The 26,322-nt window shown below is 36.2% G+C and overlaps 1 protein-coding gene across 4 annotated transcripts in view; it reads right to left on the bottom strand.

Moving 5' to 3' along the window:
* The window catches only part of LOC135165929 (filamin-A), a 76,440-nt gene that overhangs the window by 35,971 nt on the left and 14,147 nt on the right, over nt 1–26,322 (bottom strand). For all 4 annotated transcript variants that reach the window (XR_010299598.1, XM_064127742.1, XM_064127736.1 and 1 more), the window contains 10 exons: nt 25,791–26,171; nt 19,777–19,901; nt 19,552–19,682; nt 17,727–17,940; nt 17,335–17,640; nt 15,804–15,959; nt 14,124–14,620; nt 11,802–13,141; nt 11,179–11,394; nt 9,933–10,100 (listed from right to left, as the gene is read on the bottom strand). Coding sequence is in view for 3 of the 4 variants with exons in the window: in XM_064127742.1 (XP_063983812.1) it covers nt 9,933–10,100; nt 11,179–11,394; nt 11,802–13,141; nt 14,124–14,620; nt 15,804–15,959; nt 17,335–17,640; nt 17,727–17,940; nt 19,552–19,682; nt 19,777–19,901; nt 25,791–26,160 (3,523 nt within the window). In the remaining variant the exon portion in view is untranslated. The remainder of the gene's footprint in view (nt 1–9,932; nt 10,101–11,178; nt 11,395–11,801; nt 13,142–14,123; nt 14,621–15,803; nt 15,960–17,334; nt 17,641–17,726; nt 17,941–19,551; nt 19,683–19,776; nt 19,902–25,790; nt 26,172–26,322) is intronic.

Genomic DNA, 26,322 nt, shown 5'->3' with positions numbered 1-26,322 from the left:
TATATCTTTCTGGTATGATGTCTCTATCCAGATCAACTGACTCTTAGTGACCAAAGATTTGACACTCTAGACCCATTTGACAAAAGACCCTTGTTCATTAATTCCTTTTTGTTTCTTCTCTGATTTTATTTATTAAAACTATTCCAAACATTGCGCTACTGTTCGGAGAAAAACTATAAAAACTATAACATACTGAGATGGACTGAAACCAGCTATAGACAGATGATTTATTTTTCTCCACACATATCAAGCACTCTCAATAAGACGGGTCAAAATATCTAATAACCTGTGCAATTAAACACTATTAAATACCTAGAATAACCTAATTCACAGTGTAAACAAAATCACGTAGATTTGAGCACTTTGACAAAAAAAAAAAATAGTTCCTCACTTCTCTCGATTAGAAACCGCAATGTTAGGTTATGTCATTGCGGCCATAAATTAACATTGTCGTTTCTCATTACAAGAAGAGCCAAAAAAGTAGTTATGAGTAATTATGGGTGTTATCATCCTCGTGTTTGGTTCAGACAATAAAGCTGCATTCCTCAGAATCACATTTTCCGGCCTAGGCGTGAAACAGATATATACGTTTATATTCAAAGTGAATTAGAATTTGAGAGAAAAAATTTCCACCTTAACTCAGCCGGGAATTGAACCCGGCCCTCTCAGTATCGCACCGGGCACTGTTACCAACTGAGCAAAACATGCTATTTCACGCCTAGGACGGAAATAGTAGATTATGACGTGAGGACGATGGGGTCGGATTGCGAGGAGTGTGAAGTTTGCAGTGCTCGTGTATATATTATTAATATATAACATATAATATATTATATATTATTTTTTATTCATAACTAGAGATTGAGCTAATTAGTCAAAAGAGGGCAGAAAAAGTCGGAATATATTCATACATATCTATCATAAATAAATAAATAAATAAATAATAAATGTAGAATATTTTCAAATTTTTCATGCATTCGCGAAATAGATCGCTGAAAAAAAAATTTCAGTGATCAGCTCTTCTTTAGAACATTTTTAACATAATTTCTAATTAAATGGAAGGGCCCTCTCGCCACCTGTCTCCACACCTGACGTTCTCCATCCATCTTTCTTTTCTTACCCCCTCCTGCCTTCTCAAGGCACTCGATTCACGCACACCTCGCAAGATGTAATACAAATACAAGTACTCCACTGCAAAACCGCATTCTAGTGACGAAAAAGGAGATAAAATAATTTTCTTACAAAAACACAAACAGTATGGGAGTCACCTGTTTGATCTCGTAAATGATAAGCTGACGTCATATTAAGACACTGAATAGGATTCCATTGATGAAGGAACTTTAAAGTGAAAGAATAAAAATTGTTGAGGTCGACAATTTTCCCTAGCTGTCTCGATTCAGGGCCCTGAAGGCAAATAATTCCTGCAAAATTTTTTAATGAAAGGAAAACGACGCAAATTCTACTGCGACTCTCCTTGACACTGACCTTGAATCTGGGTCGTCGCGCAATGGAACAAATTCCGTCAGTGGTTAGTCCCACGGTACATTTTATCGTGAATTTCGGGTACTTTCTGGGGCGGATACAAGAAGAGAGATTTTGTAAAAAGATTTTGGTACGAAAACTGGAAAAAATCAATCGTTTGGTCCATAAATTCCAGGAAAAAATCATATTCAACCGAAGAAAGTTCTTAGTGGCAGTGCCAGCATTGAATTTTTTTCCTGGCCATCCCTTTAAACTCCTTTTCCTGCGTTTGCACGACAAATTTTCGGAAAAAATTTTAACGTACGCGAGAATTTACCGGAAATGTTTAGTCAAATTTATCGTAGATATACGGAATATTTTAGTGATTTTTAGAGCCTTTAAGAAAGTAGTTCATCAAAAAATAAATCCCCAAAAAATATTTGAAAAAAAAGGACCACGAAAAAATAACTTATGAAAAATATTGAGAGTGCTTGATATGTGTGGACAACAATAAATCGTCTGTCTATACCTGTGTTCAGTCCATCTCAGTATGTTATAGTTTTTCTCCAAACAGTACCGAAATGTTTAGAATGGTTTCAATAAGTAGAACCCGAGAAGAAACAGAAAGGAATGTGAAAATTAGAACACAGCTCTTCTGTTCTTCAAAAATCACTCGACTAGGTTTAGTATATGTTTAACTATAGTTTCCAGAAAAGGGACTGATTTATGATCTGTTGTGCTCTGGACTTGAGAGCATTGTGATCCTTACCACAAGTGGTATTCAAAGGAGACTCTGTCCTCAGGAAACATAAGGGTTCTATTGTTTTTCTCCTAGTATAGATTTTTCATATTATGAGAAGTAGGTTAGTCTCTGGACACCAGTCCTCTAGATCGGTCGTGCCTTCCTCGTGCAAGTTAAATAAAGAGTTTTATGATTAATTAAATCACTACATTTATTTATACCTTTTATCCATATCCCAATAGAATGAATGAACAAGGGCCTTTTGTCAAATGGTCTAGAGTGTGAAATCTTTGGTCACTAAGAGCCAGTTGATCTGTCTGGAGCCATCATACCAGAAAGATATACCTTCTGCGTGCGATAATAAATAATTAAAGTTTATAGTCTAATCGTTTGATATTATTTAGTAAATCTGTCCTTAATTTAATAATTCTTAGTGTCTAGACTTCCGTTCGACAGTTTCCGAAAGACTAAAAATTCCCATGACCTAATCCGGACTCGAGCCCGCACCTCACCGGTCCCAGAAAATCGGTGCCCACTTGCTCTAATTTGGAATTATAGGAGAGAAAAAAATATTTTCTCATACAGAAGCGCACTAAAAGCTAAAGAGAATTGGAATTTTTTTAACAGTTTATAAACGGAAGAAAATCTAACCGAAATTTTCCTTTTGTGGATTTCTTCGCAGTGTGGACTAGAGGGAAATGGGGCAGCAGACAAGCTGGCAGAAGAAGCGACTGATAATCTCGCAGATGAGTTCAGAGTCCCTTTCACGGATTCCCGAAGTCAATTCAAAAGTGAACACCACAGGGAAACGTCCACTAGAATTATAGAGCCAGCAACCAGTGTCTATTGGATTATGGATAGGGATTGTCTCAATAATATAAAACCTATTCATACATTAAAATACTCAATGAATACTATTGGATTATGGACAGGGATTTACTACATAATAACAAACGATTTAACTATCAACTTTAATTATTTATTATCACACGCAGAAGGTATATCTTTCTGGTATGATGTCTCCAGACTGATCAACTGGCTCTTAGTGACCAAAGATTTCACACTCTAGACCAGGGGTGGCCAACCTTTTCGGCAGCTGGGCCGAAATTCGGAAATAGAACTTCGCACCGGGCCGCACTACTAATTTAATGTAATAGCTACAATGCACAAAAATAAAACAAATTTCTTAGTATTATAAAATTTATTAAAAAAATTAAATTAATGAGATATCTGACTTTGCTTAGCTGAACTAAGCTCATCAATGTTAACCTCGACTGAAGTCGTTGCTACACGCAAACAGTTTTCTAGATGAACGTCAGTCATCCGTGTTCTCATTTGGGATTTCAATTACTTACTTTAAATTATGGAAATTATTTTAATAAAATCTTGAAAATGAATTATTTTATGAATTTTAAAAGTAACCGAGATATTAGTCGTTTTTTGAAAAATACATTTTTTGATAAATATTATTTAATTTTACCTTTGGTAATTAATTTTTTATAGTTTTTAATATCTTTTTACTCGGATCTGCGGGCCACAAGTTGACACTCGGCGGGCCGCGGGTTGGCCACCCTTGCTCTAGACCATTTGACAAAAGGCCCTTGTTCATTCATTCCTTTCTGTTTCTTCTCTGGTTCTATTTATTAAAAACATTCTAAACATTTCGGTACTATTCGGAGAAAAACTATAAAAACTATAACATACTGAGATGGACTGAAAACAGCTGTGGACAGACGATTCATTTTTCTCCACACATATCAAGCACTCTCAATAGTGTCAAGAATAAAAAAGGGTCAGGAGTATTTCAGCTCTACTACAGGGACACTGCTAAGACTGGGTTTAAGAAGTGAAAATTTTGGAGAAAAACAATAGTTTCTATCAGTCGGATTAGATAATCACCACAGCCTCGCTGAGTCTTTAGCTCGGATCAACATAGTAGACTCTCCAAAGTGCAAATGTGGTCACACTGTAGAAGATTTGAACCACATCTTCTGGCAATGTCCCTTCTATAGCCCAGAAAGAAAGACGATAGTTTCTTCCCTATGCAACTATAATTGTTTCCGATCATATCATCTAAGATATTTCCTATGCTCAACGGATCTCTTACTTGTGTGAGGGAATTTCCCAAAGCAATAATACGTTGGACCAACTAATAGGACGTAGTAGAGGACAAGGGGGTCCCTGTCCTTACTCCACTCGACACCCCGGGATTTTTCATCTGGAAGGCATTAGGACGCTGGCGACGTTGGCTGTTTTCCCCAGTCATAAAACAAGAGGAGTTCTATGTGGGCCTGAGGTCCCTAGAACTACGAAAAGTGGAGGACAGTTCGCTCCACGCCTTAACCGAGAGCACATCCCCAAACTTATTCTGTTTACTTATATTACACCATATAATCCGGAATTTATCGGAGTTTCTGTATCCAAACGTTTAATTAATATAATCAACTAATGAAATATTTCTCAAAATAAGAAGCATTGGTTTTAGTGATTTCAAACTCCTGACACTCAGGGACTATTTCCCTACACTTGTGAAAATTGTTAATAGATTTGTCCATAAATGCCAAATCTGGATTTAAAATAGATTATAAAATAGCTCATTGTAACCCACTATACCACCAGTTTCATATATTTTGTATATCTGTGCATTTGTTGTAGCATGATAAACCCATCGGTTTCAAAATGTTTAAATAAAAAATTTTTTTTAAAATCGTATTAGAGTCAACCATTAGCACTTAGCAGCCTCCGTGGAAAGATTTGGAATAATTAATGATTCCAGCAAGGTAAAGGGCATTTAATCATGTCCTTTGGCATTGTCCTAAATATGTAGACCAAAGATAGAAGTTAGTTGACAATTTAAGTAAATGGAACTGTACGCGACATTTACGACTAAAAAATTAGCAGATGCAACTGATGAAAAATAGGTCAAATTTATTTGTAAATATTTGAAAGACTGTAATTTATATTCATAAATATAAATCAAATTAGGCCATAATGGAAAAATGTAAAATAGCTAGTGTAACAATAATGACAACGTAAATAACCCATTATCCGAGTTACATCACTTCAAAATGTTTATAAAAAGAAAAATTATCCCACTGATTTCAATTTTTCATCTCTCAAAATATTCCTCTCATTTCTATGTTGATCAATCAAAATATGTATTTCTGTCTATACAATGTTTTCGAGACCCTTCAGTTTTTCTCAATTTTTCTAAAATTCTAGCGTTTTGAAAAATCGATGCATCAATTTAAAATTTGGCACGAAGTTTTCTTTTGCTTATTGAATATTTTTCTTCGCTCAGTAAAGGCGGTACCCTGCGTAGGGCTTTCGAATATTTAATAGGAAAAATCGTGGGCGCGCATTAGACACGTAACCAAATACGTCGTGGCACCTTAGCATTGAACAGTGGCCACACCTCGACCCGTGGATTGACGCGTCTTTCGTCAATACTTGGGTATTTAGTAAAGTATGAAAGGAAAAAGTTCTTATGAGAAGGAGAAAAGGCGACTCGTGTTGAGGTCTCAGTGTGATCCGGGTCAGTGGGACGATGTGCGTGCGAAAAATTAATGCGTCAATGACCTCTACAGCACCTGACTCTCGGTCAACGTCAAAATCACAGACGTAAGGAAGGATCGCTTCCAAAATTACAGAAACAAAAAATAAATAAATAAATAAAATATCACAAATCCCAACGCTTCTACTTAAATTGCAAAAATTATTCGAGTTATTCTCGTGATGAAATTTATAAAACAAAATTCCGATGGAAAATAATTTTGCTAAAGGACTTCCTTGTGGTGGGTGTCAGGTACATTGTCAAATCCTATCTGTACATTACAGAACACAAAAACAATTTTATGAAATTAGAAAAAAAAATGGTGATCGATATTCTTTGACAGAAGTGATGTGACCGTTCTTTACGCGTAATTACTAATTTTTCTTTTATTTCTACCAATTTCATTGGTCGTATGCTACGGTCATATGGATTTGTAATATTGGATTGAACAAATGACACATTAGATATTCATAATATTGGAGTTTACATTTCGAATGTTTATCAAAAATTAATTTACAGATGGAATGAATAGGTCTTTGTACGATTAGTATTTCTTTTATTCTGGTGTTTCCACTTGAGATTGGAAAATATTTTTATGAGAGAAAATTCTGGGAAGTTTGGGGGTGAGGTGTATGCTCTGTTTTGTTGAATGTATAGAGAGGTGCATGAGTGGGACCATTGTTGATGAGAGACACCAGGTCCAGGGTGTTATATCCCTTTAGTCTTTTAGTTAGTTCCTTTAAGGGAACGAAGGAGAGCGGTTGTGCCTTTCCAGCGTATAAAATAAAAGAATAAAACGGGATTCACACGTCTAATCATTTACAATTATCCCATTTCCAATACATAATGTGATTGACAAATTTGTCCAATGTTGTGAATGGAAAGCTTCCATTAAAAAAAAAAATTGTTTAAAATTCTTTCAATATGTGAGTTTGAATCTCTAAAAGGAGATATATAATATTTTGATGAGATGGATTCACACTAAAAATTGAAAAATCTTAAAAATTTGCAAGGATGAGTACAATTTTGAATGGATTTAGATAGGGGAGCTCAAGTCAAACATTTGGAAAAAAAGGGTAAAAGTCTAGAATATCCCTCTAACCCCCAGAAATTATAACACTGAAATTATACCAATCCCATGTTTACATGAAATCGGTTCACTGGTTTTAGAGATATCTGCAAAAACCATTTTCAGAAGAAAAATTTAATATCTCCAGAAGTATTGGTCGTCAAGGGTATGTTCCCTTCAAATTTCAAGTTGATATCTCAATTTTGCGAATACAAGAGTCCTGGTAGGATATGAGAAGTGACCGACAGTCGGCCGGGGATGGATTAACATTGGCCAATCCTGAGCCAGTATCGACCGATCGTCAGCCAGGTCTCAACTCCTACGAGGGTGAGCGAACCATTTATAAAAAAAACGGAAAATTGCAAATATCTCGAAAACTTTGTGACATTTTGAAGAATAAATAAATAAGTGATGCGTTAATTGTCAAGATATTTGCGAAAAACTATTTAAAAACCAGTGAAATCTCACAAAATTTTTTCGACCAATCGAGCTATCCCTGTGCATAGAGTTATTCTTCATTAAAATCTGTGATTTGCAGAAATGTCTAAAAAATTAAATTCTAGAATTTTTAAAAATTCTTTTACTCAATTTATTATTTGATTTTTTAAAAATTCATTTCGGAATAGTGGTCGTGGAGGGGAGTGGTGAGGGGGGATAAGCAGAAATGGCCCTCAAACTTTGTAGTTTTACGTGTCAGATTATTCTACATAATTTCCAATGAAAATTCGGAAACGTGAAAAATGGTCGACTACAATGCGTCTGTTGGGAGACGAAAAATTCCTGAAATCGAAATCTCAATTTTATGGAACCCGTCGCACCGCGGTATTGAGGGCAGTGAGGCAGTAGACGGGCTGGCAGGGAATGCGGAAAACACTCAACTGAATCCATTACAAGACTCATACACTGACTTCCAAGCACAATTCAAAGCAGGTGAATATTAATCCACACCTAGTACAATAATAGATCAGAGAGTAAATGTAAAATGAGGGAGCAGAAATGGTACAAAATTTGTAAGCACTCGGTCCAAAATCTAAAAATGAGAAATCAAAACTATTGAACCGACTCACAAAATCAAAATGTTTTATCCACTCTCCCATAACAAAAATTCAAAGATGCAAACGATTTTGAATACGTCGAAGAAATTTCTGATTAACTCAAAAATGAAAAACTTTAGACGTAGAGCAGTTTAATTAATAATATGGGCCGTTGTCTATTTTTACATTTTTGGATTTTTTTATTACACTACATGCAGAAATGTTTTTTTTTTTTTTTGCCAAATATAGAAGGACTTCAGAGAAAAAATTTCCTTTTTCAAAAATGTATTTCTTCGGTCTAATCACTCCCAATGGGAATCGACTTAGGTTTAAATTATGATAATCATATTACTCTAGAGGATGACTATTTTCTACGTGACCTCGAATGAACTCCGTTAATAATTATGTAGCTTTCCAAAATTTCTGACGTTCTCGAGTGAACAATTTCGATGAATTATTTAATGCTCATAATTATTGCAAGAGTTCACTCAAAATTATAATTAACATAATCATGTTCTAGAATAATATAATTGACGCAATTCAAACCTAATCATAATTGTCAGGGCATTGCTCTATTTAAGAAATAAAGGATTGAAAAAATAAATACGTCGTTGACGTAAGTGGATATTTGGCTGATGAAATTTTCCACTTCAGTGGAACGTAAAAAATAAACAAATGAGCCATTTTTTCTAGTACCTAAAAAAATATGTTTATGTACATAACCATATACATATGTTTATGTACATGGTTATGTATATGGTTATGTAAGACGGGAAATTTTTGTAGCGTTTCCCATTTCGTGACGTCACAGAAAATTTTTGGATACGATTTTGGATGACCCAGGATTATTCCCGTCATAATTTCACAAGGAAATGGGAAATTGTAAATGGAAATAGAAAATTGAAAAAAAAAAGAAATGTACTGCAAATATAGTAAATAATTAGTTGTAAAAAAATGTTTTAAAAAATCCTCAATGTTTACATGAGCTTTTAGCGTATTTTCTTCTGCATTCGATGTTGCACCTCGATGATTCGCGGGAAAGATCATTATTGTAATTATTATATATATGTATACTTAATGTACCTATACATATTGATGAAATAAATTGAAAAATTATCAATTTCAAAAGTTAAAACTGTACACTGATTTTTTACATTGAGGATATTTCAACCACAATATTTTTGCAATAACATTATAGCTCGAGTTCTCTACATCGATAAGTTGACATTTCTCCCGCTATCATTCCTTTCATTCCATTTTCATTTTCTACTTTTTTCTCTTAGGACAGGAAATCTCAACATAAACACCGGATAACACGGTGATTATAAATAAATTAAAAACATTCCAGTTTTTTCCGTGATAAAATTCCCAAGGACGATTTTTACGATCCTTTGACGGATAACAGGAGGAAATGAGGTAATCTTTCTCAGAATAGGAAAATATATAACTGAGAACATTCAGATTTCTATACCCTCGATTCTAGCAACTAATGAGAGGCAACTCTTCATTCAACAATTTCTTTCCTGGAAAAAGAAATCATCGTGTCACTGACCCTGAAAATGCCACGTTGAATGTCACGTAATGGAAGGAATAATGAATTATTTGATTAACGGAAAAATACAAAATATATTTAAATTGTTTAATTATAAACGACTAAACTACCGGAAAAGGCACCATTTTTCCGCCCCGAGTGCGGAAAAATACTATTTCATCTGGAGTTGTGGATTAATCAACCATCCCCTGGCAATCGACTGCATATCGACCAGCACTTGATCATCGATTGATCAATCATGACTTGGTCATCGATTAAAGATCCATCAACGATTGACCAAGTGCTCTAGTCGATGCTCAATCGACTATTTATCAGCCATCAAGGTGTCGCCAGGTCCAAAAACTCCAAAAATTCATTTTTGGATTTTTTGGATAATGATGGGTTGATGTAATTTAAAAAAGCGGAATTAAAATCTAATTGACGTCAAGGCTTCTATTCAGAAACAAAAAATATTCCCCATTTACCAGCAGATTTCACCATCATCCTATTTTTTTTTTTGTGAAAAAATTATGTTGCAAACTCACCGGGGACAGTTTCGCCATTGAAAGTCATCTCCACGAGATGAGTTACAGCCTCATGTGGCACAAACGATGCCAGAAATCTCTGACTGCCGAGTGCACGTACAAAACTCGTCACGTGACCACCATTTACAAGTATTTCTAAGTTTCCGGAGCCAGCTCGTGAGCCATCGACTGCAAAAAAACGAAAACAATTCATTATACGTCTGTATTTCATAAGTAATTATAGCACATGTAAAAGTATATAGAAGAAAAATATAGAGAAACGTGAAGCAAAATGGAGCACCTATGGGGCATTTGCAGTTAAGATCCGGGTGGAGTATTTTTCAAATGTGATCTACACACATTATATTGTTCATTTTTTATCTTCAACTCCATTTTCAACTCCATTACCCTTCACTCAAAAGCAAAAAATATGAAGGAAATTGGACATTTGGAAGGAGCATTGTTTTTAAATATAAAAATGTTTTTATTACGTACAGAACAATTTCCTATAAAAATTCTAATACGAGTACTGGAAAACATCACAATTTCTCAGGCGTGAAGAAATGTAATATTGTTAAGGTAAAAGTTCTGGGGTTTTCTGGTGAATTTTAACAGAAGTTCGGAACAAATCCACGTTTAAGCCAATCAAAATTCCTGTGTCGGCAGTGGAATTCTTTCCTGTTCCTGTTCCTCAGTTGCTGTGCTAACACCCTAATTATTCTTAAATATTTCTTTCTGTGTAAAGCTGAGAAGAATAATGCAATAACTGTAGCAAATGGAGGCGTGAAAGTCATCATCGTGGGCAGGACTCAACATGAAGTGTTTCGGCCTATCGCCACTAGACCATTGTTGGACAAAAAAGGTCTTGGAAATTTTTAAACATTTTTGCGGACTGAGGTCGATAAAATCAACTATTTCCGGGTCCCTTCAGGAGGACAAACTGATTTTTTCCAGACCACTCAGAAAATTGAGTAGAATTGGGGAAAGAGTCTCTACTCAGCGAAATTCGTGTTATCGTTTTCAGATTCTATCTCTAACCGACGACAGTTGCCGAATGGGTTGAACCGCTCGATCGGACGACGGGACACATGAGGCGCGGGTTCGAGGCCGGTCCAGGGCACACCCGGCCCTCCCCTTAAATTGTACCTGAGTTATCAAGGAATACTTCCAAATTAAAGATTCGGGAATATTCGTTAAAAATTCAGCGCAGAATACACTTAATTAATATTTTACCACTTCACTAAAGAAAAAATGATAACAAAATTACTTTCAAATTCGACCGGTTGGTTCACCACTCCATCAGGAATATTGTCCACCTGAATAGCTTTTGCATCATACGCTTGGGACCTGAATGGAGAGCCCTTTATGTGCTGTCCATTCACCATAATTTGAATGATATGTTCTCCAACTTCATCAGCTGTTACTGTGTACGTGTGACTTCTTAACGTTGATTTTTGGTATGGAACTTGTTTTCCATTGGGACCTAAATTAAACAGAAGAAAAATAAGATTAAAAACTGTCTTTTGTGTGTATTGATTGTATTATTGGTATTTAAATTAAATGAAATTGATTGTAACTGAACTGTCGGATTTACAACGATTAATTTTCATTATCTATTTTCGTTTAATTCTCTGATTTGTGTTGTATTTCATTTACAATCCTATTTGTGTACGACTGTATCGCTTCAGAATCAAATAAATGAATATCTTAAATTGAAAAAATGTATTAAACGAATTTAGAAAGGACATCCAATAATATTCGTGCGCCAGAGGACTAAGAATTAAGATAAACGAATGACCATCAGAATAAATATTTTCTCCTGAATCACTTGTCACAAAAAACCACAGAACATCTTCACGTACGAACGATAAATATCTTCCTTTAACTGACCTGTAATAGTCACAGTAGTTTTCCCAGCATCTACACTAGGATCCACCGTGAAATTCGTTGGTTTATGGACTGGCAATACCTCCAAAGCAGCTCCAGTAACCAAAGTGCTCTCCTTCCTCCTCTCCTGATTAATTACAAAACTCGCACCATTACTGAACCTCTCATTAACCTCATCAATCTCATCAGCACTCTTCTCCGTAGTCTTATAATAATTATTATTCTTATTCTTCAGAATTCCATGAGTGTACCCCCGGCTACTGGGAGTATCGTCATTGAACTTCATTGAGCTGCCGTAATCAGTGCTGGTAAATCGTTGAGTGGAGTAGTTGGTAGAATTTTCGGTGTGACTGACGTGATTGTTGGTATAATTATTGTACTCACTCCTTTCATTCCGATAATTACCGTTAATCTTCGTGACATTATCGACAGACGATGAATTGGCAAGATTAGCCAATGACTCGAGACTTCCATAACTCAGCATGGCTCGAGTCTTGGCAATGGCGTCCCAGGAGTCTCTCCGGGGGCCTCCACTGGACGACACCCTCACGTTGCTGCTGGTGTCGATAACTCCATTATCAGCTGATCCCCTCCTCTTCTGAAAGTCCTTCTCATTGTTGGCTCTAGGGCTGAAACTTGTGTTAAGAGGGTTTCCATTGGAGGATCTGAATCCCAATGGAGTTGTGACAGGTGATCGGGAGCGATGCAGTGAGGAGGATTGATAGATATCCTTCGACTCCTTGATGATCGTCGAGCTTTGGGTATCTCTGGCGTTGCTGGCCACTGCATTTGGAGATCGAGATCTATTCAACGCACTAGACGCGTAAACATCTTTGGATTCTTTTATCAAACTTGGACTCTGAATGTTGGGCGACCTGGAGCGATTGAAGGACGTGGAGTAGATCTCTCGAGATTCTTTGATCAGTGATGGGCTTAACGTGTTGGCTGGGGGTAATGGAGATCGTGAGTTGTTCAGGGGAATTGGTACGTGATACGCCGATGAGTTGTCGACAGAGTAGTTGGTGTTGGAGGATTTGTACGAGTGCTGATGAGAGTAGTCTCGGTAATTGTGGGGTGGACTCTGGGGAGTTCGCTGAGACTGAGAGCCACTTTTGTATCCTGGGGATTGGCTCTTTTGGGATGGAGAGTCGGTGACATTCAGACCGTTCATACGTTTTTCCATTGAGGATTTAGACGTTTCGAGCTTTGAAGTTTCTCGGGATCGTCTGCTCCTGTGTGTGCCTACGCGAATGGAGATCGGTGATCCTCGAACATCCGAGCCGTTGAAATAGAGGTAGACTCGGTATTTGCCGGCCTCTCGGGGGTGCAGAGAAACTCTGTATCTAGAAGTCACAGGGAGATTGTTCAGGTTTGAAAGGTAAATTGTGATTTTGCATGGGGTTTAATCTCAGGAGGGAGAGGTACAACCAAATATGTGTTTTCTCCAGGATTTTCCCGGTTAATGATTGATATTATTACAAAATTAAAAATTGGTATTTTAGATAACAAATAATATCAATATAATACAAAGTTGCGTTAATCAGAAGTAGATTCAACAGTCAAAAAGAATCGATTGGGACGAGGAAAAAAAATGTTTTCCAGATTCGGGGAAAAATAGTACTTTTGTAGGTAGTTTAGAGGTAAGAAAAAGATCTGCTCTTCCCTTTTGAAAAATAATTCCTTATCTAGAAAAGACTGTCTTCATGGTGCATGAGAGATATTTTCCAACTCAAGCTAACGTTTTCAATGTTCTTCGTGATTTGGCCACCTTTTTGCGTAAATTATTGTCCTGACAATTAAAACTATTGAATTTCTTTCTCAAACCATGAAATAATAATTGAAATTTTTTTATGGACATTTAGTCATTATCACAGTGAATCCAAAATTGTTAACTCCGAGAAAACATATTTTTTTTCCATTTTTTAACAACGTAATATGTGAAAAATCGTTCATCACTGAGAATCGAACCTACGCTACAGGGACGCTTTGGTCGTAGGGTCAGCAACGCTGATCACAAGCCCAAAGCCGTCCTCCTCAAATAATCATATAATATAATAATCATAAGCCACTGCAACTGTCGTGTGATCAAAATACCTCATGATAAAAGGATGCGACGACTAATTGTTATTCTAAAATATTTTATGATCATTTGTCCATGCGATAAAATTTGTGATCATTTATCCTGTGATTATCCTTATCCTTGAAAACTAGAAGTGATACAACAAAAACCACCACCTGCCATCAAGGGCTCAGTGGACCTCCCCAAATAGTTAAATTCCAATGATCATCCCCGACTAAGTATCCTGATAATCATCCCCTTAATACCTCATATGTCCAATGTCATCCATCCTGAATGGAACAGATTGTTTATCATGAACAATATCGATGTTCACATCTCCAAGGCCTCCAGTGCCCGACGCATCGACGATGAACGAGAAGGATTGACCCGGCATTGCTCCCTCGGTGTCCAACAGTTTAATTCCATTTGGATCAAAGACAAAACAGGTAAAGGGACCTCCTTGTATATGCGTACCCTTGTGGGTTATTGCAATACTCCATTCACCAGTTTCGTCAGGCTGAAATGTTGCAGTGTGAACGCCACTGTTTTCCTTGACGGGGCAGGGTAAAGAGCGACCTGTTGGAGACCAGGCAGTAACGTCAATGCCATCATGACTAGTTCCGTAACTGTTGACTAGAACCTCGACGATAGAACCAATAGCGCATGGGTCCATCCCCGGGGATTTTATTTTCGTTAACGGAGGTAACACTCTGAAGTAGTACGGACAACCGTTGACGAGTTCACCGTCGTTGTACACCATCAGCTGGAATGCAAGGAGATGATTATAGTTGTTGGGTGTCATATTGCAGACGCATCATTTTTCGGTATTTCCTATCATTTTCAATCAAATTAATATTTTCTATCAAATTAACTGTCCCAGAAACTATTTTATTCAAAGAGAACGTATTTCCCCGCTTTCATAAATTCATAAAAACGAAATTATGTTCAATCCTCAGTGCAGCTGCCCACTCAATCGTTTTATTGTGGTGCTTATATTTTCTCAAAATCTAGAAATAATTACATTCCTCGTAAACAACTGTGAAGGACCCTTCGTCCACATATTTCATTGTGTTTCTAGATTTTGTTACTCATTCATTCAAATATTTCTGCGTTTTTGGGCCGTTTATATTGGATTCCAGGCCACGCTGGCATCATAGGCAACGAAAAAGTCGATGAGCTAGCTAACGACGGGTGCAAGAGGGCCTCTCAGGGGCAAGTGGAGCATGCAGGCGTGTACATTGACTTTGTAAAGGACCTAGTTAAGGAACGTGGGGACAGCAGGATTGTGGTTAGATAAGGCTCGGAAATGGGCGCCAGACACACAAAATCTCTGCTGAAAAGGCCCACAAGGAAGATGGCAAAAGCTCTGTTGGGTCTAAACAGAGCTAAGCTCCGAGCTGTAGTGGGACTTATCACTGGGCACCGGCCCCTGGCTCTGTACCTATCGAGAATAAGCAAAGGGACGGACCCCCTATGCAGTAGATGCAGGTTGACAGAGGAGGACCCTCTTCGCCTATGCACAAGATGCAACGGACTTGATGAAGTCAGATGGGAGGTTTTTGGGTCTGCATGAACAGATATACATGTCGGCAGGGACGGTATCAAGGGACTCTCCGAATTTGCGCGTAAGGCACAGATACTCGAGACCGAAAGGCTGATTACGCTTCTGGACTATTGAGGACCGTCTAGCGGCAACAAAAGACTCTCAGTGCAAGTGATTCCTTAGGATCTTTATGTGATTTCAAAGGATGTCAACAGATTTTAATTTTTTGATTTCACTAATTAGCTCCATCGCTCGAAAACAAGTAAGCAGAAATAAACCAAATGATGAAATTCAATTTTGTATGAGCACCTTGCATGAAAGCGCATAAGATTTATTCGCTAATGAATCAATGAATAACTCATCGATTGATAAAACTTGATTGGTTGAAAACGAGATAACGAACCTTGTGCATACCGACTTCGGTTGGGACGAAAGTACCCTTCCCGTGGATGCCATTCCAGGTGAGACGACACTCCACTTTTCCAGAGGGACTTATTATCTCCCCACGGACCTCGCGGGAATTCGCTTCTTTGGAGAGCATTTCCAATCTAAAAATTGCCTGTAATAAAATTAGATTCGAGTTTAATGACATTCACGTATCATTAGATGACGGGTCTCACAAATTAATAGTTTGATAAATTAGATCCAATAAAACTTTTACTGATTACGCCATAATTAACAACGATCCAAAAATTTCATTATCGAATGTCACGTGATAAATATTACTGGACAAAAACTCTCGAAACGAACGATGCAAAATCACAAAAAAGGACAGCTAAAAAAGAAACAAAAAATAAATCATGTAATATTTAATGCTGAAAAAAAACAAAAATAAATTTTTGTAAAATGTGCGCTAAGATAAAGTTTTGTATAGTGGTTTACTCTGAGAATTTTCGAAAAATAAATAGAGAAAAACGAACGCCAAACTAAAGCTGATGAAAAAAAATGTTGAAGGAAAGCCAAAGTTATTGGCGCGGATTTTTTTCCCTCACTGTCTTTGTCAAACTTTTTGAAATTAATTTATTTCTCGATTTCCCAACCCGCGCGAAAAACCTTGAGTTTCCTTCAACTATTTTTTTTCACCATACAGAACTTTTGTTTGGACCTCTTTTTTATTTCTATTTATTTTTCAAAAATTTTCAGGACAACCTCCTACACAATACTTTTTCTTGGTACATGTTTTATAAAAATTTATTTATGTTTTTTACCGACATATTCCATAGATTTTTCAAAATAAAAAATAAGTTTTTATATTTCATGGACTTTGTTTTTTTAAATTGAATTTCGAATGTAGAATTTATTACATTCTATTTGAATTCAATACATCAAATAGAATATTCTATTCTACTTCAATTCGACTTTGAAATTTAGAATTCAATTTAATAGAGTTGATTTTTCATTTTACTTCTTTGAATGTTGGCATCACATTGAAGCCCACTCTTGGTAATCCTTCAATGTAGTAGGTACGTTTGAGGGTCCCATTCGAGTGGGTCAGTGCTGCCAATGCCCCAATTGATTATCACAATTTTATAATATGAAATCATTAGAATGTCAATGTGGGACCATTGCTATGCCCATATTTTCTTAACTATCCATCCGAAAAACATGAACACTGTACCAACGAAAAGAACATAAACAATTTATATAATGTAACTAAGGGCAATATTCTAATTCATTGTCCCCTGCTCGAGGTAATTATTAAAAATCATTTAGATCCAGTACAGGGGTGGATATGTTATCTACAGATACCTGGTAGCACTCAACCTGAATCGTCCACCTTAAGGATGGACATTCAGCGTCAAAACTTTCGCACGCCTGATGCCCTACCGAACATCTACAAATACGTCGAGCAGTCGTAAAACAATTTTCCCCTCAACAATACTCAATAATCATTAAACTCTAATTTTCCATGGACAATGAACTCATGGACTAACCGGTTGTTGAACCCTGGCCGATGTGCTTTCAATGTTGACAGCAATTTGCTCGCTGGCTTGAGGGCGAGGCTTAACCCACTGAAAATGTGCAGCATATGCCATAACACCCAGATGTTCAACATTCTGATCAGCCATATCTTTAGCCTTCAGAATAGGCTCAACACCGAGTTTCTTAGCTCCATCGATTCCCTGTTGGATATTAGACTCCCAACTGGCAGGATCTGGATTTATTTTGTCATACATCGGTGCTGGTCCCCCCAGATTCCTCACGATACTGCAGAGTGCTCGGCCATCATTCCAATCAGTCTGAAACCCATTAATTTAAGGACAAATTACATATCTTCCGTCGAGGGTAATTTATCAATGATTTGTAATCAATTGAGTCTGCTTACCGTGAAATTCCGTACTGGCGCATGAGTGAGTTGGGAGTTGACCCATCGGAGAGTTGCATGGAAACCTGGTGAGCTCTCCTTCATGAAGTAGGAGAGGTATGTCATGCCAGAGAGCTCGTCCAGATACGGCGATGCCAGGTACTCGGGTTCGAGAACCACTGGGATGTCAAACTCACGTTTCGCTATTTCCATTGCTTTACGACAGTTGTAAACACTGAAACAATTGAGATCTTCATAAATGTGCTCTTGGGAATGATAATTTACGCGAGACAGGAGTGGATGGAGAATCCTTAGATCAACTCTACCCTGTTTGAAAGTTTAAAGACTCGACTCGATCACATTTGGAATAGGAATTTTTCCTTCAATTTAATTTTCGATTTTGTATTTAAAAAAAGAAATAAAATCGGAACTTGACACAGAGTCTTATGGGAGAATTAATGTGTTTGTTGTAGTCAAAGAGTGGAATCTGAATTTTTTTATGATGAGATGTAAAAAATGAAGGAATGTTTTGGCAGTTCGCAGAAGATAGACCATAATTTGGGAAACGAGTTCTATTATTTGTTTATAAAGAGGAAATGATAACGTTTTAAACCAGTGGGTTTTCTATAGAGAGTAGATAATGGCATATTTGTTTAAAAGTGATCTACAATAAGTTTTCAGATTGACAGAATGCGATACATTCAAATAATTATTTAAATATGATGGAATATCCAGGAAATGTACGATAAATTTCAACCCCATGTGATCGAACCATAATGTTTCTATTTGAAATCCTCAAATCAACGATTGAATCACACAATTTAATCACGAGATCGATTAATAGTCCCCAGATATTTCGAATCATCAAGGGCTTATTCCATTGATTCTACTGAAAAATACTGAGTGTTTGAATTAATAAATAATCTGTTCCTTTTATTACATTTTTGTCTCAGTGTACATCGAAGTTTTGAATAATTTTCCACGAATATTCAAACAAGTTTTAATTGAAAAATGCAAAAGACAACTCTCGAGAATGTTCCGATTAAAATTATTGACTAAATGAATTGAATTATGTAAGAGTTGACTTTTGAAGACAAATGAGAATTTAACTCAAGATTTCTTTCGAAATTTAATTAAAACAAACCATGAAAAATCATTTGAGTATTGGAAAGCTATACTAAACGAAACATATTGTAGATTGTACGGAATATATTATGTTGAATGCATAGTGTTTCATATGAAAATAGAATTCCATTGTTCAGTATTTTAAATCTTCATTTTACCAGTGAGTTCACTATAGAGCGTAAATAATGACGTATTAGTTCAAAAATGAGTTATTATTCCATTGAAAATATCTTATTGCATGCGATTCCGTTGATGTCGTCTATAATAAGTTTTCAGATTGACGGAATGCGATAGATTCAACTAATTATTTAAATATGATGGAATATCCAGGAAATGTACGATAAATTTGAACCCTCATGTGATCGAATCATGAGGTTTCTATTTGGAGCCCTCAAAATCGACGATTGAATCACACAATTTAATCACGAAATCCATTAAAAGTGCTCAGATATTTCGTATTGTCAAAGGCTTATAACATGACCCCATTGAAAAACACTGAAGGTTTCAATAAAAAAAATAATCCGTCCAGATAAACGTTAATTTTAATTACAAACTTTAAACGACTTTCAATTTTCTCACTTTTCAACTTCTTTAACTCTTTCTGTACAAAGGATAAAAATAAACTCATAATTTTTAAATAATTCCAATCAATCGCTTTCATGTTAAAGAATGACTCGTCCTTAGTTATGGCTCCAGGCATTTTCAAAATAATTGACCTCACCTGTCGGTGCGATCCAACTGTCTCCAGTGTGGAAACAATCCTGGATTACAATAGTCCAATAATGCGCTGAGGTAAACTCCTGAATTCCAGTCGGTCGTGAAATTATTGACTCTGCATTCAGGAAGAACGGCCTGAGAAATCAAATATCGCATTAATACTCGTATTAATTTCATAGAAATGAATCACTGTAACTCAAATACGATAATTCATCGTTAGTGGACTGACCTTGAGCCAAGCGAGCATGAGCTTTCTCGGTGGAAACTTGGATTTACCGATTTGGTATCTGACAATGAGGGACCATATGAGACCAAGAATTAACTTCAAGTTACCATTGACAATGTCAACGTTACCTGGAACATAAAAAAAGATAAATTTAGGCCAAGGCAGACTCATAATTTATTCGTTTAAAATTACTCGGATTTTTTTGTTATTTTGGTGGTGAATTGCAGCTGCGTGAAGTTGGCATCAAAGTGGAAAATAATTATATTTTTAATGTGATATAAGATTATACTTTTTTGTCACTGCTGCTAGGTTCAGCTCATGTCGGAAAGGGCCTTTTCGTTTACTTGTAAACGAAAATATTGAAAAGAGCAAAAACAATATGATCCCATTACAGACCTATATGTTTATATTAACCCTAGAACGTTGCACTTACTTTTCTTACCCTAGAACGTTGCACTGGGGTACAAACGTACCCCACGCGTTAGACCGCAATTTTCGCAGGTAAAAATTAAAATTGGAAAATGTTGTTACATCATTTTCTTCGTTTTTTAATAACGAATACGGCTGTGTAAGTGGAATTGCGGAATTTATTTTAAAAATCATACAAATTTTAACTTGAACAAAAAAAAACTATGAGGTCATTGTTTCCTGAAGAGGCCGTCTGTGGTCTTACGATGAAAACTCCAGTTTATGTTTATTAAATAATATAAAGAAATCTTTGTTCATGGAAAAAAAACATGATGGCGATGCTTTGGTTTTTGAGATTTCAAGATCGTTTGTCAGTTCGACGACTGCTCTCGAAATGTGAACATATAATCACAAAATAAAACTGCCCTTACTTATATCGTCTATTTTTCATTAACCTGGCTTCCAATTATTAAAATCTAAAAAAACTCAAAAATTGTAATCAAAAGGATTTTTAGCTTATTAGTAAACGAAAAATGCTGCTGTTTGCCCTCACCGAACGTACTATCACATCGACAACTTCACAGCTGTTCCCACCCCGTCGTATCGAATGCCGAAATGAATTCTAATTCTGGATCCAGATTCAGCTCAATCGGTCAAGCGGTTTTTGAGAAATCGTGATTTGTATAGCATTCGTTTTTGGAGAGTATCTCGAAAACAGAGTAAGTTATTCAGTTTTTTCATTTTTTATGTCATGATCGGATCTATTGGAATCAATCAAAAATGACAAGTCAACCCTAGAAGAAATCAGTTTTTTTGACACTTCTTTTTTTGAAAAAACAAATTATTATTCGTCCTCTCACTCGCGCAAAAATCGAGTTATTAATGTAAAATTCGGAGGAGAAATTCCCTTCATCTCTACAACCGATTGTATTCGAAATGAGCTTCATTGAATCATTAGTTTCAAAGATATTTAATTCTTAGTGTTAAATGATTGTGTAGAATATCTCAAAATTAATTTTTTCATCCCAATTTCAACCAATCAAATGGTGGCATTTCCCGTCACGTGGTACAAGTAAGAGAGTTTTACTTCGGATATTTCCCTGTTTGTTGCTAAGCAATGAAAATATCCGATAAACAATTTGTACGCGTTTCAAACCCCAAAACTGTCATTACAAAAAATCAAGTTCAAAGACTTTACCTCGACATGAGCAGATTTGGACGGGAATCCTTGGAGATTATTGATCAAAAAATTTAAAAAAATGTTCCTAATAATACAGTGAAGACAAAAGCCACAATTTGGAAATAATCCTCTGCATTTTGTGCAGACAAACAATACACGCTGGAGAAGCCACGACTACGAGTGAACAACCGTACTATATGACGTGAAATGCCACACATTTAGTTGTTTGCAATTGGAATGAAAAAAATAATCACATATAATACCACAAGTGGTTCAAAATTATCGAATATTTCCCGATAGATTCGTTGCAAACAAATGAAGGAGTCAAGTTTTTCAGGCTAAAAAATCACGAGTGCGAAGCACGAGTGATTTTTCCTGAAAAACTTGACGACTTCATTTGTATGCAGGGAACCTAGAGGGAAATATTCTATAATTTTGAAGCTCGAGTGGTATTCAGGGGATTATTTTTCCTATCCAAATTTCGGCCAAGAGAATTGTGCCATGACATGAAAAAAGGTTTATTTGTTAAGTGTCGTTTGTTTACCAAAATATTCAAAAAATTATCGCTGATATTCGAGGTAGGCTATACAAAATATCAACAAATGGTGCAATTCTATTGGCTGAAATTTGGGTGGGAAAAATAATCCAGCCAAATACCCCTCGACCTTCAAAATTAATCGGATATTTCCGATAATTTTGAAGGTCTTGGGATATTACTACTGAAAATTTTTGTTATGATGTTACTCTATTACAATCGACTGAAACACATATACTTGCCCATACAAAGTTTTTAGAATATTTAATTTTTTTCATTTTTTACACAATAGAAATTGTGCCTAATTAAACGACTAGCTCTGGAGATATTCAAATTTTAGTTCAAAAAGATTATGTGAAATATCTTACAATTGATTGGATCGAATGAGATTTTTGAAAACTAAAAATTTTAGTCTTTCTGTCTTAGAGAGAGTCCAGTCGTTAATCTTAGGTGAAACTCGCTACTCTCAAAAAAATTAATGAAGCTATAAAATACCGACGAGTCCCCAAGAAGTTTACAACATGTTCTCCGAAGAAACTGAATTTTGTTTAAAAAATATCCCACGTAATTGCGTATTTTTCTCAACGAATTTTTCCTATGAGATTTCCCCCAATAGAAATTCATTTAAATATTGAATTGCTCAAATGTTCTTCCAATGTTCATTAAATGGTACCTATTGTATTGATTGTAATTGAATTGATATAATTTACTGATTGTTGCGACATTTGAGGTGTTAAACATTCTTGAATATATCTTTCAATAAAAAAACCATATCCATGGATATGATCTTAAATGATGGAAACAATCGCACATCACCAAAAGTATTCTCCAGCTTATCTGTAATCCTAAGACCTCACGAGTTGACATAGAATCCCCCAAAAATACCCATCAGTGACATCACTCTAAATAAATAAAAAAAATATAGTACATTCAGGAGATGACGCAATGAAACGTCTGAAACATTTAATGTCTTATCCTCTAATATTGTTCCCTCATTTTTTATCATTCAACATCAAACGTGGAGGAGTGCTGTGAACCCAAGTGGGCGATGTTCTAAACGAGAAAGGCAACAACCTCGGGGTCTCCCCCATTGCTCACTCTGTGATGCAAGATGCCTGACTTTTAATCATTTTTTTTAACACCGAAAACGGAATTCCTACTCTAATTAAAGTCCAATCTCCCTAGAGTAATTTATACCAAACAGTACGTGACAAATGTTAGTCGTAATCATAATGTTTTCTCTAATTCACGAATTCCTGGAAGTCATCGTTATCGTGGTCGTTATCTGGGTAATGAGGATGTCCATGAGAAGGATGATGATGCAGTCAAGGAACTGGGTCACCGATGCACCGAGTGAGGAAGGCATCGTGAGAAAAAATTTATTCCATTGAAAATTTTGTCTCCTCCTCGTAGTAATTTCAAGGACTTGACTCGATGAAAGTCCACCGATTTGTCGTCACGCCTATATTTGGGATGTAGACGTGGGTGTCCAATACACCAAACCAATCCACTCATGAGGAAAAGAATGCCACTAGGAATTTCATAATTATTCAATGAGGAGTTGGCAGTGCAAAATTTTTATCAAAGACAATTGATGAAGCTCTCCCTTTTAATTATTGCAGATTTACTCTCTTGGAGTCGTCTGGAATCATTGATCACATTAAATACATCCCGTTGATCACATGAATATTGATCACATGAATATATCCCGTTATTATTTAATTTTTATAAATTTACATTCAAAATCGTTTTATTTTTAAAGCCAAGAATGGAGTAACGGTGGAGGAAAATCAGTAATAAAATGGTGAAACAAGAAATTGATTTTCAAAAACTTCTCAGTTTTTGATGAATAACTCGAAATCTAGGGAAAGATACAAAATTTTAATGATAACTTTGTTTAAAATGGAGCTAAACTCGGGCGGTTTTTCATCGGATATTACGGTAATGATTGTGACCCATCGGTCAATGGTCACGAGCCAAAAATCTTCACGTCATAGAATTGAACCTCCCCCCTCCTCCCTCTTATTATTTAATTGGCTTTGGAGATTCAAAGTAAGACCACTTAGCCTTTTAAGCAATCAGCTCTCAACTCAATTTTACGTTATGAAATTCGCTATTTTCTGAAGTCTTTACAGATAAAGATTATCGTGTTAATTGACTCGTTTCTCACTTCATGTAAATTAGATATTTATGGATATTGAAGACTACCGAATGTTGAAGAAATAAAAAGGCAATTTATGTATATTTTTGTTTTGAAAAAAATCATTGTTTTACGTAGCAAAGTCAATCAATAGGTTTGACTGCATTTAAAAAAATCACCAATAAAATCAACAATTTTGTCTCAACACCTTCTTCAACGTTAAATTATCTTGAAATCACTGGACAAATCGCATTGGGATTGACCACCTGTTCTATTTAAAAAATTAATATTTGTTGTGCGTGATAACTTCCGTGTGTTTGACTTCGAAATTCACCTCATATTCCCTGAACTATCTCGATTCACCCTATCGCACAAGATCCCTTAACCAACAGACATTTTTGTGGAGCCAATTGAGTACTACAAAAATTTCGCTATCTCTTTTAGATTTTTTTTTTGGAGATATTTCTAAAAAAACGAGGTGCAGAGTTAAGCCCACTTACTTCGTTCTCCTACTTCTCTACGGAAATGCGTGGGCGGGGTAAAGTCACTCGATAGTGAATTTGGATTCTCTAATTTCGAATAAAAGTTTACGAAGATCTATGGGGGGGGAATCTTAATCGAAATGCTAAAAAATGAATAATGCTTTAAATAATGAATAACGCTCAACTGTCATGTCACTCCGAAGTTACGACAGTCTCCGTTAGAGGCATAGTAGAGAGCAGGTAAGCACCTATACTCCTAGGAGCTGTAATGTATCTCGGTGGAGTCCGGTCTTATAATATTTAACCTATCGTCCTCAAACCAGTCGGGTAGGAAGCACTTTCCGCGCCTCAGTATCAAAAAATTAAGATTTTCGTTTCGCTTGCTCGGCATTGCAAGTCGAAGTCGAGGCTCGCCTCCGGCGCCTCGTGCTGCAAACTTCACACTCCTCAGAATCCTCCACCTATCGTCCTCATGCCATAATGGACTACTTAAAAAAAGGAAAAATCTAATGTGGTAAACAATGCACATGCGATAGACTTGGAAAATAACCGATAGTGCAAATAAATAACGTAGATTGGCGCATTTTAAGTAAATTTTAAGAAACTGAAACTGACATCAACTAGTGTATATCGACCAGATGATAATGAAGAATACGGCCGCAAGACTAAAAAGTCAGTGCCAAAAAAATCGAAGAAGAAGAAGATAATGAAGAATGAGAAGATCTTGATGAAGTCATTAAAGGAAAAAGAAAATTGAGAGCTGTGCAGGGAATGACATAAGACGATATTTATTCAAGTCTCGTCTTTCACTCTAAAGGAAAAAAATTAAAATCGATAGTCTCGATATCGTCTCAATCTCGTTAGAATTAATATCGTCCCGTCTTGTAACGAATAAACATAGGATCGTCTTGTGTCGGTCTTGAAGAGAAATGGAAACGCCAGTTTTGTTTCAATCTCGTTCCCATCTCCCCCTGATGAGATGAATCTAACTAAAATTGAAAATTCTAACGCAAAATAGTAGTTCTGCATAGCAAGTCGGGAGAAAAAAATTCAAGGTAATATAGACTGAACAATGGTCTTAATTCATCATTAATAGTATTAATTAATTCATAATTAATATATTAATAGTATTAAATTTTTCAAGTTCGATTGAGAATTTAGCCAATTGTCAGCCCTTAATTAAGTCACGAATCAACTGGAAGGAATTATAAAGTGTAAATTATAAATATAAAGAAATAATTAATTGTAATGGTATAAATTATAAATAATTACCGATGTTAACAAGCTTAACGCCATCAGCCTCAATAGCCTGGAGTGCTGTGGAGACATTCTCCAAGTGATGATGCTGGTTAGCAGGTCGTGGGTTCCACCTGGGGAGTCTCCGTTTGGTGAGCACTTCCACCAGGGCACACAGTCGTGTGCCATCTCGAAAATCCTCGGCGAGGTCAATCACCGGACCACCGCCAGCATCACCCGCATGCTTCAAATGTTCATTCACCCAGTTTCTGAAAGTGTTCGCCTGAATTTCAACCCAGAGATCCTCATTTCCTTTTATCGACATTCCTTTGGCTGCTGTACCCTCCGCTGATCGGGCCACCAGGCCCACCAGCTCCTCTGGTCGGAGTTGCTCCACCGATTGCATTTTTCAGGGTTCTTTATAAATACAATCAAATTAAATTTTACACTTGAATTAATTAGTTGAAGAGATTTCTTGTGAAACGTGTTTGTATGTGTTGTATACCCCTGTATTTTACTTCATATTATACATTAATATTTCTACTTCCCATTCACCTTTCCTAGAACA

Source organism: Diachasmimorpha longicaudata, chromosome 9 (assembly GCF_034640455.1).
Source record: "Diachasmimorpha longicaudata isolate KC_UGA_2023 chromosome 9, iyDiaLong2, whole genome shotgun sequence".
NCBI classification, from domain to species: Eukaryota; Metazoa; Arthropoda; class Insecta; order Hymenoptera; family Braconidae; genus Diachasmimorpha; species Diachasmimorpha longicaudata.
Note: the sequence above shows the minus strand (reverse complement) of the source record. Positions and strands in the feature narration are given on the sequence as shown.